The sequence below is a fragment of the Lissotriton vulgaris genome, chromosome 10 (genome assembly GCF_964263255.1).
Source record: "Lissotriton vulgaris chromosome 10, aLisVul1.2, whole genome shotgun sequence".
NCBI lineage: Eukaryota > Metazoa > Chordata > Amphibia > Caudata > Salamandridae > Lissotriton > Lissotriton vulgaris.
Genome location: NC_141698.1, coordinates 843,104,493 through 843,119,771, shown reverse-complemented (window position 1 = coordinate 843,119,771; position 15,279 = coordinate 843,104,493). Strand labels below are relative to the sequence as shown.

Here is a 15,279-nt window from a genome sequence, read left to right as displayed (position 1 = left end):
ATCCTTCCTCATATGGAACTTCCTCGCACTGCGAACCTGGTCGCAGTGTGGGCTACAACCCCCTCACTGTGATGGAGAGGCTCAGGGATGTTTTTATGAAGTAGTTGGGAGGTATACTAACACCTTTAGATGAGCCAGGCTTGGAGGGAGTGTGTGAGGAAAATGAGGGTGAGGTTAAAACTAACTACCTGGCTTGTTAAAGATAAATTTTAAAGGAACATCCAGGGGTCAGGATTAAAAAAGGTGTGTAGGTCACGACAGGAAGATTCAACCTGTCATGGTCTCTAAGAGGTCAAATTGCTGACGTGTTTCAGCCTAAATGGCCTCCGCAGAGGTTTCATGTCTTTAAAGACATATTATGATTATTTCAAAGATATTATTATATTGTGTTTTTTGTGTATATTGTATGATTGCATCATGTATTTTTATTAAGGGTTTGCCATATAATTCATCAATTCAATACTAGCTCAACTTGTTTTATGTACTGTACGATGTCCTGGTATAAGCTTTCTCTATATATTGGGCTGCAATGGGTGACTGGATTGCTTAAACAGGAACTGCTGGAAATGTACAGGTGCCTATTCTGTAAACACCATCTGTATTGTTCAGGGCGGTAGTTAAGGGGTCAGAAGAATATATTTTTCTTTTTTGGAGCTGTGGGAAATGTTAAGAAATATGCATTTTCTATACAGAACTGCAGTTTGCAGAGGTACCACACTGTGGAGCATGCAAAAAAAGGTGCATGATCTAATTACTGCTTCAATTTGAGGAGCAAATGATAACTGCTCATCAACTGCACCGATCAAGCCCATGAGATTTGTATGTGGCGTTTAGCTGGTACACTGAGCCAAAACTCTGCTGTGCACACATTCTATTTCACCCTGGAATCTGTGACCTTGGTTTCCTTTACCTTAGAACACTGGAGTTGATCCAAAGGTCCATATAAATCGAACTACTACAGCCAACTGGACACCTTTTAATTCAAATTACAATCTGTGCATCATCTGTATTCATGAAAATAAGACTTCCGGAGGAAGAGAAGTGCTGCCAGTGGTCTAAGGTACTAAGGTGTAGAATAAATAGGGGTTCAATAATAAGGCCAACAGCACACAGCAGGTGTGGGATTTTTCTACCTGCTACCTTTTCTGGCCAGGAAATCAATGCACATCATTGACCATTCCTACTATACCCTGACTTATAAAAGCAAGACAAAAGCTTCACGAAAAATGTATCTTTTTTAAACCAGTAAGCGTAGCTCTTCATCAACTGAAGCCTAGCGCTTTCATGGTTATTTGCCATGCTTAAAATTTAAAAATGGAAGTGCAGGTACTCTGTACAAAGTACCTGCTTGTTTCTCCAAAGTGCCGGTACTCTCCAACTAAAAGTATAGCATTTCTCTTGAGAAGTGCTGGTACTCTCCCTCTCTAAATAGAAAAGTGCTGGTACTCCGTACCGGACAGTACCGTCCCATTTAAAGCACTGGTTATTTGATTTGTTTTACCTTCACATGGATGGTTATTGGGGCTTCACTCCAACTCATTCATGGTGAATCTATCTGTCCAAAAACCAGGCTAATAAGTGTTTACCACAAACCAAGAGGGCTTTATCTCTACCCACAGTGGATCAGTGGATTTGAAATAAAGTTCCCAGTGTTCTGTTTTTATTGATTTTTACACATATATATATATATATAGTCGGAAAACAATTTGTTGGTATCTCTGCATTTTAAGAAATGTGATATTCTTCTGAATGTGTCTCTATACTGACATCTCTGAATGGCATGCCTAAAGCTGCACACATCGAAATAATTAGTTAAAACAAGGAACATATTTGTAGTGTACCTCTCGGAGGTGACCCGACCCGTACTTCTGGCCAGGGACAAAGTGGCCCCCACCACGGGATTGACCACTTTTTCCTCCCCGATCACACCCATTGTGTGCAATCCCGGCTTCACTCCGGGACTAGATGAGACAAGATTCCGACATTGGAGGGGGAGTCCTGCAGCTCCATTGGTCACTTCTTCGACCTTGAGGGCCACCGTTCCTTTGCAGCACGCGCAGGGATCAAGGTGTCCTGGAAGCTGAACGGTATAGATATCTACAGATTCAGCACTGGGTTCCCCAGGGCAAAACCGGCGCAGGGAGATGCCTCACTTCATTCGAAAAGTGGCTCCTCACCCGTCACCCAGATGCTCACCTGACCTCGGACTTATATAAATTTGCACACCCTGTTCCTGGAAATGGGGGCTCCGGGACAGCTGGGATGGGAAAAAGAATTTGGCAGAGAGCTGAGGCTGAGGGAATGGACAGCGATTTACTATAGGGCCCGACACATGGCCCACAACGTGGCCTCCATTGAGACAGTCAGAAAAGTGGCTACCTATTGGTACTTGACTCCTGTACGATTACATTCATCGCGCCAATCCACCCGCCGTCCGCTGTGCTGGAGGGCCTGCGGCTCACAAGGCACACACAACCAGGTGGCAACTAGAGCCAAAGGGGGGGTGAAAAATATTTCAGGTGGGGCTAATTCTTCCAACCATAGACAGAGTGGCTGTAAGAAGGGGTGAACACACAACGAAAGCCTCATTTACAAGTAAATGGTCTTTTAAAGACCTGTTAAGTACTCGGGTGGGGGTGGCTGAAGCCCCGTGAACCCAATGGGTGTGGCGCGCCTGCACTCACCCATATTCTCTGGGATTGCCCACTATTAGGGGATTATTGGCGATAGACACTGGACGAGATTGATTCACATTTCGATTATCAAATTCAACGATTATGTACTTTTGGGCCTCCTGAATGATCTCACATTCCCCCTTAAATCCCAGAGAGGCAAGCAGATGGCCCTGGCCCGAGGGTCTGCAGTTCAGAAAATCCGAACACATTGGTGTGCTAAAACAACACACACACCGCTCGGACGGCTTCACAGAATGTGAGGATCCTGGAGATGGAGAAAATCTCACTTACCCAGGCAGGCCCGTCCTGACGCTCCCGTCAGTAATCTATGGGCGCCGTTCCTCACACTGCTCACCTCCGAGTTCAGGGAGCTCCCCTGCCCTAAATATCTTAGGCTTCTACGTCTGGCAAGCCCGCCCGCCTCGTATATTAGACTCGCAAACCGCCACCACTTAAGGGCCCACAATGAGGCAGTCCAACACGGACCCACACACACACGACGCGACCCATTTCATGTGGACGACATTTCTGAGGGGGGAAAGGCGGGAGGGGGTGGGGGTGGGGGTGGGGGCGGGAGTTCCTTTGCTTTTCATTGTCTTTCTGAGCCAGCTGTGTGAAATTGACGCTGGATTGCTATCCGATGAATGCGCGGCACCTACTGGCCTGTCATACTTGATTTTGGAAATTCAATAAAAGAAATGTAAACAAAAAAAACCCACAAGGAACACGATTTTAAAATGAAGTATTGACCGCCGCAGGGGTGCTCTGGTACGGTAATGCTAGTGTGTTGAGGTGAGTGTATTATTTCAGGTATATAACTGCCAAGCACATGACATGCCTACATTCATCAAAGTGTGAGCACAGATATGTGGATAAATAAATGTGGAACCCTAATAGTTTAATGATTCCATCAACCAAAAAATAAGGATACATACTAATGAAATTCGAAAAAAATAACTATAGCTAAATACAGACTGAAAAGTCGAGCAAATAAATTCCATTAAACCACTAGCTCCAATTATAAACAACAGGGGAGAGGATGCAGCCTTACGGCTAGAGCGGTGGACCTCGATGCTGGGGTACTGGGTTCGGTGTCTCAGTAAGGACATTCAACATCCTATGATTCTGGGCAAATCACGTAATCTCCCCGTGTCTAACAAATAGGAATGTGTCCTCGTGTAACGAAACTGGTGCTCATGTAAAGCGCTCTGATACTAGATGCCTCGGGTCTAGTTCGCCCTAAATATATAAAAAAACATGGTATTTGAATCAGGAAATTGTCCAGTCACGAATGGCTGTAGCTTTTCACACATTGTATCATTTTGCTCTAGTATGTGTTTTTAGGTCTATGAAACATTCAGGTACGCCGGAGCGGTATACTGCAGGGATTGAACTCTTGAGGCAGAAAGCAGCACTGCATCCTTAGCCTCCCTGTCAGCAATGCCATCATGTTGTAAAAAGCATGGAATTGTGCCAGGTACATTGACATATAGTCTCGGATACACTGTGCCCCAGTGGACAAAATCCACAATGTCAATCGGTGGCTTGATAAATAACACCATTTGAAATAGATTCTTATTAGAATCCCTGTGCCAGGAGATTCCAGAGGATTTCTGTCATCATGAGCGTCAGTGCTGCACATATATACTTAGGTAGTGGGTGCTGCCAACATCAATGTGCTGCTGGTGACTCCAAGGTGCTGCCTGTACCAGGAGGCCGCTGCCAGTAATACAGCGACAATAATTTGTCTGCTTGCCATAATGTAGAGTGATTTTAGCAAAACGTTAAGGGTTTGGCAATGGAGTGGGTCGATTGGTGATAATAAGGGGCCCGACATTATTGTTTTTTCGGTCTGGATTTTAATATTCTGCTCTCACACAGAGACCTACAGCTTACATTATACATAAAGTGGGCTCTGGGTTTGCTCCTTTCAACCACTGAATGTCTTTAACCGGCCTCTTTTAGCCACTTGTTGCAGACTTTGTCAATCACATCTTGGCGAATCCCAATGAAGCATCACCCCTCACCTAATGCTGTTGGTTGTTTGGGTATAGCCGTTTGCTTCCCCTCGAGTGGTTACATTGAACTGCCTGAGGCACTATACAACTGTAGTCCTTTCTGTTCTCCCCCGCTGGCCTCCACCTTTGTGTCTCGCTCTAATGAGATACCTCTTGTGTGAAACATTACATTCAGACGTATTGGCTTTGGCAATGTTTATTTATAATACTGTCACTGTTACTTTGTTGTGTATGTTTGATCGAAGATGGCACTGTGATTGACATCCCTTTACTTTGTGTTTGAGGGTAAGTCTTACCCTCAAACACAAAGAGTGCCTCTTTTCGTATGAGTACCATTTGCTAATGCACTGTTGACAGCTACTGTCTCAATTCAAGAAAGGATTTAGTTAGAGGCAGATACTAGGAGAAAGTGATTTTTTTAACGTTTTTTAATCGAGATGTTTATATTTGTTTACTTATAGAGGGGAAAGGGTACATCTATTTTACTATTTTTTGTATATCTCGTATAAGGATTTAATTAATTGTGTACAATATTTATTCATTGATTCATTTCTTCATCTGCCGCACTGTGATGGATCATTTTGTATAGTCAGGGCCAGTGGAAATATATAGTAGGGAAGGACCAAATTCTGCAGCAGGGTTGTCAAATTATGTGGCAAGAAAAGGTAAATTAATACCTCACTGTTTTGTCACTTTTGCACGTTAGCACTGTCTGAACCAAGGTTTTACGTCATTAGCATCGGTTCAGAAGCTGCTTTCCTCAGAATGGTGGATTGGGGAACAGAGCGAATCTGAGAACCCACAGACGTTACCTTCCACTTCTTTAACATCACTCTCGTTGCACAGTGGGAAAAACCTGTGAGAAGCCCTGGAGCAGTGTCAACGGTGCCGGGGGCAGCAGCCTCCCCCTACCCATCGCATTCCACCCGCCTGAATCTATACTTAACAACAGCGTGGAGGCTGGGAAGCCTACACCGTATTAGGACATGCCAGGCCAGCAGCGAGGCCTGCGCACCGGCTTCATTCATCGACACCGAGGGAGTCTCCCCGGGCCCCGAGGAGCCTCCGGCCTCACAGAATAGTAAAACACAACCGAAATAAAACCGGTAAACCTCTCTGAAACTGACAGGTATGAGGAAAGAAGCGAGTTTTGCTGGAATGAATACACTATTTATATTGGGTAGACAACTGTCCTGTTTCTACCACAGACCACAAACCTACATCATAAAAGATCGAGGCACAGCTCGGGCAGCACGCACATCCATCCGTCCAATCAAACGCAGATTAATTATTCATGTCGACGGAGCCGTGGGGGTGCACACGGTGACGCGGATCTCTCAGACAGGCTCGGGACAATACCTGCTGGTATGCCCACCGGCTAACGCCGAACTGCTTTTATTGTGCTTGGGATACATTCTCTGCCCTGGCTGCCTTCTTGGCGCTCCAGTCACGAGAAAAATGTACCCAAATGGGCGCCAGCTCAAGTGAGGCGCCGGGGATAGCGTGCCACCTACCCGGCTGTCATGGCTATGTTGTACAGGGTCAGCCATGCGGTTGCGAAGGGGCCGATGGCCTTCCTCTTGGTGTGCTCCTTCTCCTCGGCCGGCCCGTCCTCCTCGCCGGATGCCATGATGGTGCGCACGAAGTCTGGCCGGAGTGGAAAAGAGTTTTCCCTGGACAGCTGGAGCCGGAGTGCCGGCTCCTGCCCTCCTCCCAACCAAGCACAAGCAGCCAGTCACCATCTGCGAGACAGGTGGACATGTCTCAGAGCTCATCACATTACGTGTAAAACAACTGCTGGTTGGTTGAGATAGTGCCCCCAGACTACTAATAACACAACACAGTCCTAACCCTGTTAGCTTCAGAAACAGTGGGGACAAGCTGAGAGAATATATTCATTTGCTTTTTTTTTTTTTTAAATCATTTGTATTATTGTCACCCGTGTTTACTGGTACCCAAAGGTGATAGTGTCAACCTGAATATTTAAAGCTTTTTTTGTTTATTTTGTTGTTTTTCACTTCGTCACATTTTGACCCCATTAAAATAACAAAGGGGCTATTAAATGCCTTAATAGCAACTTACTGACAGGTCAATTAAGTAGTAAGGAAGGACGCATTAATCATATTTATGCTTGTGGGCTTATTGGGAATAGAAAGATCGACCTGCTGGTTACACAAAGATCTCTGCAGTTGGTGGATATGCTCGGAGGTCCCCTTTCCGATTTAAAGAGCTATCAAAGGTATCAAAGATAACATTTGGTTTTGATACATAGAAGTCTTAGATGTATGCATTTATATTCTAGCACTAGCAATACCAGATGACAGCTCATTTGTGGATTGTAACTTTGCCTAAAGAAAGATAGATGTAAGAAAAAGGGGTTTTGGTTGGATGGGGTGTGAGCCCTTGTCAAGCAGCAACCACAATCCTTGTCAGGGTGAGGCACAGGCTAACCCTACATTAATATGTGCTCAACCTTCTGGCAGCTTGGCGCAGAGCAGTCAGGTTTAATTTAGGGGCAATTTGTAAAGTATTTGTGCAACACTTCAAACAGTAATAAAGTGAAATCATCACACCACACAAAAAGGATCCCCACTAAGTTAGAAAAATTGAACTTTCTTCAATAAATAAAACAAGACAAAAATACAAAAAATCAAATCAGTTGAACCGAAGAATTTATTGAAAATAGCGCCAAACAGCACAAAGTGCTAACTGTGGATATCTGGTAATCCTGGGCCAGGCCAAAGTCACAAGCTCAGGCTCACCGCGATGGAGCAAGGGCTGCCTACGGGTTCCTAGTTGGGCCTGCTGAACAGAGTAGCTTAAATCGTGGTTTGTGGAGCGCTGTGAGAATCCGCATCAAAGATGCACTGTGCAGCTGAAGCGATGCACCGGTTCCAAGATGTGGCAAGGCTGTGATATGAGGGCCTTCCAGTGGCAGCTTCTCCATAGGGGCCTTTGGGCACTGCCCTACTGCTTTCTCGCAGTACTAGAGGCAGGAACATAAAATGGTAAAAACTACAATTTTATGTTTCTGCTTCTTGCACTGCCAGAAAGCAGAAGTGCCTGGTTGGGGGCAGCATCATGGGCGGTGGTGCTCAAGGGCAGGGGAGGAGTGGCTTACCCACTGTTGTGGGTACTGACTGTGTGGTCGGCCCCTGGAGCCGACCACACACTCAGTACCCACAACAGTGGGTAAGCCACTCCCCCCCTACCCTCGAGCACGACTGCCCACTCTCCCTTTTTCTCTGTGCAGGAGAAAATGGGTGTGGCTGGGGCGCTCTCCCCTGCACCTCACCAATCACAACGCTGCCATTGCAGCGTTGTGATTGGTGGAGGGAGGGTAGGGAAGGCGCTGGCTTTCCTGATGATGACGAGGAGCTGCAGGAATTGGCTCAGGACCGGACAGGGGGAGTTGGGAGTCGTCGGACCCATCCAGAAGCTCAGTAAGCTTTATTTCAAATTTGTATTTTATTAAACCCCTCCCGCCTCCTCCACTTACCCCGTGATGACAATATTTCCACCTCCCCACCTGCCCGTAATGCTGGCCGCGACTGTGTGTTTCTCCTCTTTCTAATCTCACCCCGGTGCGGCACGAAGAGAGACCTGTGTGATGTTCAAAGGACCGCATGCGCGCATCTCAATAGCTCTGTAGCCCCACAAATGACATTAGGCAGCTGGTTATAGTATCCGCGTGTTCCCGACTGGTTTCGCCGGGCCACGCCCCTTTATTTATAGCTGGCACATGACGACACACGCCAGCGCTAGCGTTAAACCTCCGACGCGGGTAGACTGCACTGCTACGCCGTGTCGGAGAACACTACATTCCATCCAACCTTTATTAAAAAACAAACAAATATTGATCATGTAGATCTGTTACCAGTCACTAGAATTCCAGACCCAGGTTCGTCACACCATGAAGTCTGCCAGTCGGGAGGATGGAGCCGGGTTTCTTCTCAGGCCATATCTGGAGTGTCCTCCCCATGATGATGGCAATGACGGGGTCATTCCCTGCGAGACTTCACTCTCAGGGGATCTCACAGGGGAACTTGGCAGACCTCTAACTGGTGTTCCAGGCAGTGAAGGGGTACCCTGGTCGGATCGGTTCACACCTTCAGTGGGGGTCGTCCCTTGGTCACCATCTGTGCCTTCCTCCAATGGTGGTTGACGTGGTCTGACGTCCAGGTTGTCTGACAACTGCTGGTCCGGAGTTCCGGCATGTACCTTTTTGAAGAAAGAGATTTTGCGTGTGATTTCCTCGGTTCCTCTTCTGGCTGTTATTATACTGCCGGTTCGGTGGATAACTGTCCATGGCTTATGTTCGAACGGAAGCCGGAACTTGCTCCCAGGGTACCTGTCCTTGACATAGACTCTGTCCCTTACTTGAATGACTGACATCCGGGCTCATCGGTCAACGCTGGCTTGGTCATTGGAGTTGGTCCTGTTGGCTAGGACCTTTCCAGCATCAATCTGAGATGGGGTCCAGCTTGGGTGATGCGGGATGGTGTCTCGCACTACTCGACCCATGCTTGCCAGCCCCGGAGCTGCCTCGGTCGTGAGATGGGGCGTCAAATGGTATTCTCTCAGGAAACTGTATATGGCCCTCTCGAGCGGTGATCCGTGATCGAGCGTGATGCGTGTTACTTTGTTGAGAGTGCGCATGAACCTCTCTACTTCCCCATTTGCTTGAGGCCAGGGCAGGGTCACTTTCTGGTGCTGAATTCCCCAGGCCTTGTCTGCAAACTCTTGTCCATGGAAGGGAGGCCCGTTGTTTGTCTTTACCACTTCGAATATTCCGTGGGTAGCAATGGTCTTCTCGAATTTTGTAATGACCTCCGTGGCTGTCTGACTTCTCACAATCTCGACTTCGGGGTACTTTGTGTAGTCATCGATGATCACCAGGGCATAGCGTTCATCTGGGAGGTGTCCAAAATCCACACTCATGCACTCCCATGGCCGTTGGGGGTTTTCTTCAGTGATGACAGGGTTAGGGCGATCCGGTTGGCCAGATGCTTGGCACCATGAGCATGTTCTGACTGTTTGTTAAACCAGTGGGTTCATCCCTGGAAACAACACCTTGGCCCTCAGCCGACATGCTGTTGTTACTATGCCTTGATGTCCCCGGTGTGCGAGGTCTACAGCTTGTTGAACCAGACTTGATGGAATCACCAGTCGCGGGCCTCGGAGCAGACAACCAATGCTGTCGACCGAAAGTTCATCCTAGACCCGCAGAATTGACTCCAGGACGGTCTTTGCTTGTGGCGTCCGTCTGGTCATGGTGGACTGAATGGGGTGCCAGTTATTCGATTGGACAGCAATTATGGCCAGTTGCAGGCATTCATCACTCCGGGTGGCTTCTACAATGGTCTCGAGACTCATGGGAAGTGGTCGTATCTTTCTGATACAAGTCGGTCATATTATTCAATGTCTTCGGCATCCTCTTCTTCCGCTTTGGTGGCAGCCCTGGGATGCCTCGAAAGGTAGTCCACTGGTTTGGATGAGCCTGGTTTGTATTCCACTCGATAGTCATACCCCTGCAGTTGAAGGATCCATTTTTCAATCTTCAGTGGAGGTTTGGATGCTGACCCTTGAAATAGGGGGATGAGGGTTTTGTGGTCTGTGGACAACGTGAATGGATGGCCGTGCATGTAGACATGCCGACAGGACCAGTGGATGGCGATCACTTCTAGTTCTATCTGCGAGTATCCCTGTTCTGTGTCTGTCAGGGAGTGTCTTGCGTATGCTATCGGGGCCTACTCTCCATTTCCTTGCAACTGTGTGAGCACGGCTCCTAGCCCATATGGGCTGGCGTCCACAGCGACGTTGGTGGATCAGACCGGGTCGAAGTATGACAGTGTTGTGTCTGCCGACAGGGCTGCTTTGGTATCCTTCAAGGCTTGTTCCTGTTCGGGGCCCCACTGCCATGTGGTGGATGGTTTTGTTAGTTCTCTGAGGGGCTTTGTGAGGTTGGATAAATCCGGGACAAACCGCCCACAAAAGTTCACCATTCCTAGGAAACTTCTTATTTCCGAGATGTTGGAGGGTGCGGGGGCTTCCCGTACATCTCGCACCTTGTCAGGGTCTGGGGCCACTCCTTGGTCAGAGAACGTGTAGCCAAAAAAACGTATCTTGTTCTTTAAGAACTGACACTTTTCCCTGTGTAGGGTCAGTCCAGATTCTTTGATCCTTTGGAGAACCCCACGAAGTCTACAATGGTGATCTTCTATCGACGATGCATATATGAGTAGGTCGTTGCTTATGTTTAAGACCCCTGGTAGCCCGCTGAGGACTTCACGGATGGGGTTTTGGAACACCTCCGCAGCACTTGAGATCCCGAACTTGAGGCATCGGTATCTCCTGATACCGACGTGCGCAGACAAGGTGGTGCTGTATCGGGAGTCCGGGTGTAGTGGCAGTTGGTGATAGCCGGACTGGAGGCCCATCTTCAAAAACCACTTTGCGCCGTTCAGTTCTCCCAAGATGTCGTCGATGGTGAGGGTTAGGTGACGTTCCCTTTTCACCGCAGCATTTCGGAGGCGCATGTCAACGCAGATGCGGACTTACCCCGGCTGTTTCGGTTTCCGTGCCACTACGATCCGGGACACCCACGGGGTGGGTCCACTGACCTTTTCTATTATCCCTTGCTACTCCAGTGCTTCCAGCTCTTCTTCAACCTTCTTTCGCAGGTGGAACACAATGCGCCTGTGCCTCAGCACCACCGGTTGGACTGACGGGTCGATGTGGAGAGAGACTTCTTTACCTTTCAGGCATCCAATGCCTTTGCAGATGTCTTCAAACTCCTCCATGATGGCCTCTAGTTCTTCCTTTTTCCACCTCCATGGAGAATGATATTAGCCTCAGCTCTTCTGCTGATTGTCCACTTATCAACATACCGCTTCCTTCCTTGGTCACGTACACTGTGGTGGGGATCCTGAGGTCCTGTTGTCTTAGCTCAGTCTTGAAACATCCCAGGAGCAGGATGGGTGTCTTCTGTCTGTATGCAAATACCCTGACCCTTGCCTCACTTAGTGGCGGGCGCAGACTTAGTTGATTATATACATTGGCAGCCATTAGTTCAATCGACGCCCCAGTGTCTATAGTGGCTCTCACATCCTGGTGGTGGATCTTGATTCTGCACCATGGAAGTCGCCATCTCTTCCGTCGTGGCTGATTAACTGCAAATACATAGTGTACCGGGTAGTCTCCCGCATCGTCATCCATGTCCTCACTGTCCCGCTCTTCAGCCACTGTCTGTGCTGCTTCTTTCCGCGATTTTGCAGACCGGCATACCACCGCAAAGTGGTTCATCCACCTGCAAGCATTGCACTTCTTCCCTCTCGCCGCGCAGTCTTGCATTCGATGGGGTGTGCCTCCGCAGTAACAGTGACGAAGCAGACATTTATATGATACCAAATACATATGTTTTCAGGCCTATAGTCTTCTTTGTACTACTAAAGAAAGACATCAGCAGAAATCCACAAAATGGTCGCACGCTCCATTTTGTGTGTCAAGTCAGTCTCAGTCTCAGTCAGCTGCAACGTGCAAAGCAACGCAAGGATTCCGAGAACAAACACGCCAGCTTTCAGCTTTCAGCTTGTTATTGCTAAACATTGCATTTTCAGTAAATAATGTCGACATGACCTGCCCTAGCTGGTCAAGTACGTGCCAAATCCACATACACCAGAAACGCAGATTTCACCTTTAGGGAAAAACCCAAATCTGCTCTTGTAGATGACACGTGGGTAACACATTAGGGTGTAGGCACACTTCGAGCCTTAAAAGGGTATCACACCACATGCGCACTTCACTGATTGGTCCAACAGGTCATAGCCTGATCCAGATTACGTATGCTATGATGCCCATCCTGTAAGGGCTTATACCTTTAAAATGTCTCTGCACTGTCATACCAATTTGGCACTCAGTAAGCTTTGCTGAGGTCTCCGTGCGGCACGTATATTGCAGTGTGATTACTTTCTAATTGGGTTCCCAATTGTTAGACCTGGCACCTTGGCGCGAGTCTCCCTTCCACTTTTTGCTGAGGTGCCTCCGATGTTTTGCTGGTTTTCCGAGACTCAGGGCACTGCGCCACGGCTGACCCGTGCCGCAGTGCAAGTGCTCCCTACTGTAAATTGTACATGCGATTGGTATCCATGATTGGTTCATTGGATTTACTGTTAGTCCCTAGTAAAGTGCACTAGGAGTGCCGGGGCTTGTAGATGCCAATACTGCTGGTGGGCCTGCAGCGCTGGTTGCGCCACCCACCGAAGCAGCCGTAAAGATGTGTCTGGGAACTGCGACCGCAGAACCCGCGTGCGGTCTCGTACTGTCACGCTAGCTGGGCAAGTGCACCCACTTGCCAGCCCCCGAACCTTCCCTTGGCTACATATTAGTCACCCCTATGGTAGGCCTGCGGGCAGGGTGCGTTGTAGGCGTAAGGTAGGACAAGCCCTGATGTGTGTGGCATGTCCTAGTAGTGACTTACAACCAAAACCGTATTTCACTATTGAAGGCTACCTGCTCCAGTAGGCCAGACTGAGCTGCTGGAATTATTAAACCCTATAATCCCAGCAGGCTCAAGGAGCATGGTAGCGAGTCGTGTTTAGTATGCCTGAACTCAGGATGATAAAATATTTCTTTTAGTAAAGTTTATTTTAGTATCCTGGGTTTGCAAATGCTACTTTTAGAAAGTTAGCCTTTGCTTGCCTAACCATTTCAGCCCGCCTCTGCTGGTATGTGTATCTGACTGTCTGGGACGTGTGAGTGACAGGGCTGGGGGGATGACAGGTGGTGAATGCGCAGATTACACCTTAGTGGGAGGTAGGAGTGCCTCTTGACTCGAACTGTAGCTGTGCTCTGCCACCACAATGCTGGCTCCACCCTCCTGGGGAGCGACTGATGACTCAGCCGGCACCTGGCCCAGGAAGGGCGAAGCCCCCATCAACAAGGTACTCTGGCAGCCCCTGTCCGCACAATGCTGGCTCCACCTCCTGTGGGGCGTCTGATGCGCCTGCCCCTCACACTGAAAGCAGAAGCCGGAGTACACCCACCAGGGTACTCAAGGACTGAGAGTGGCTATGCAAAGGCCCCCCTGGCCTGCGAGAACAAAAGAAATGCCATATAAAAGAAGGAGCCCTGCTCCTTGGAAATTAGATCCTGTTTGGGCTACAGAAGGAACTCTGCCTGACGAGAAGGACCGGGAAGGACAAGGAAGAGTGCTGTCTCTTGCCTGTGTCTGGTGCCTTGCTGCCGAAGGAGAGGAAAAAGGAAAGACTGCGAGAAGACTTTTGCTTTACAAGACTTTGTGCCAAACCCTGCTAAAAAGATCTCCAAGGGCTTGCAACTGAACTTGCCCCCTGACCAGCGCCCCAGGACCAGTGGGCGCTACACCCTGAAGAAAGCAACTGCGTGTGCTGCTTATCGCTGCAGTACCGACGGAGGAGTCTCCTCCAAGGCAACGACATCCACCTGACCACCGTGACCGGGGCCCAAAGCAACAGCGAAAGCAAAGTAAGGACCAGCTGCCGCTGGCCCGAACACCGTGACCGCAACTGCACCGGGAGCCCGAGAGCAAAGTGAAGGAGGACCCGTCCGGTCCGAGCTCTCGAGTTGACTGCGCCACGAGCAGCCAATCCACTTGCAAAGACGGACAGTTGCCCTGTGAGAATCCACTAAGTCGGTACCTGGCCCGACAGCCCAGCTGTGAGCGCACAGCTGCACCGGCACTTGGCTGGGTACGTCCTGCACTTGAGGACCGTACTGCCGCTTGCCGCCACCACGCAACCGCCGCCTCCAGGGTCGGAGCGGACGACGAGGAAAGGACCCTGCCGCCACAGAACACCGTTGCCCCGGATGACCCGTGAACTGCTCGGCTGAGAGCCGCAACGAACAGCGACCCCGGGAAGGCAACGCGACGTGGGACAGATCCCCTGGAAGCCGCCGGCTCCACAAGAACTTTGTTGACCTGGGCGAGAGGCCCTAAAGAACTCTTATTGCTAGAACGAACTGTGGCAACCTGAAATAAGTAACTTGGAACCGCTATTTGAAAGTCTGATAACTGTATTCACAAGCCTGCTTAAAATCTATATAAAGATATATATTTTTACAGAATACAGTCTGGTCTCATTGTGTGGTGGGTTGGTTGTGACGGTGTAATATTGCAAGTGTTTAATCCTATGTGCCCCAAAGATTAGCCTACGACTGCTTAAGCCACACTACCTAGAGGGTAAGCAGAGGTTGTCTGGAAGGTAACCCTCAGCCCTGACGAGGAAGAGAGAGTCCCTGCTTGTCGCTAGTGTTACACTGCGCCAACTAGTGCCTCCCCCTTCCTACACCAATAAATCTTGCAAACTTAAACGTGCTGAGAGCGAATTGTTTATTTTACTGTTGTCATTGATCTTTTTATTTTTGCAGTTAAAAACTGAGCTTCTACATTTGGTGGAGAGAATGCGGACTCATTACAACTGAGTGGCTACACCGACAGAGCACTGGTGATCGGACCCTTCGGCACCCATCTGAGGGCGGGGATTTGAGGTGATAACGTTCTATTTGTTTATCTCTCCCCGGCCTGGTTGGTTGCTGGAGGGGGTCGG

The 15,279-nt window shown here is 48.8% G+C and overlaps 1 protein-coding gene across 2 annotated transcripts in view; it reads right to left on the bottom strand.

Annotated features, from left to right (window-relative positions):
- HACD1 (3-hydroxyacyl-CoA dehydratase 1) overlaps nucleotides 1-6,413 on the bottom strand; it is a 139,546-nt gene extending 133,133 nt beyond the window's left edge. For both annotated transcript variants that reach the window (XM_086941776.1, XM_086941777.1), the window contains exon 1: nucleotides 6,208-6,413. In XM_086941776.1, the coding sequence (XP_086797902.1) occupies nucleotides 6,208-6,323 (116 nt within the window). In that variant the 5' untranslated portion in view covers nucleotides 6,324-6,413. The remainder of the gene's footprint in view (nucleotides 1-6,207) is intronic.
- Nucleotides 6,414-15,279: the final 8,866 nt, after the last annotated feature.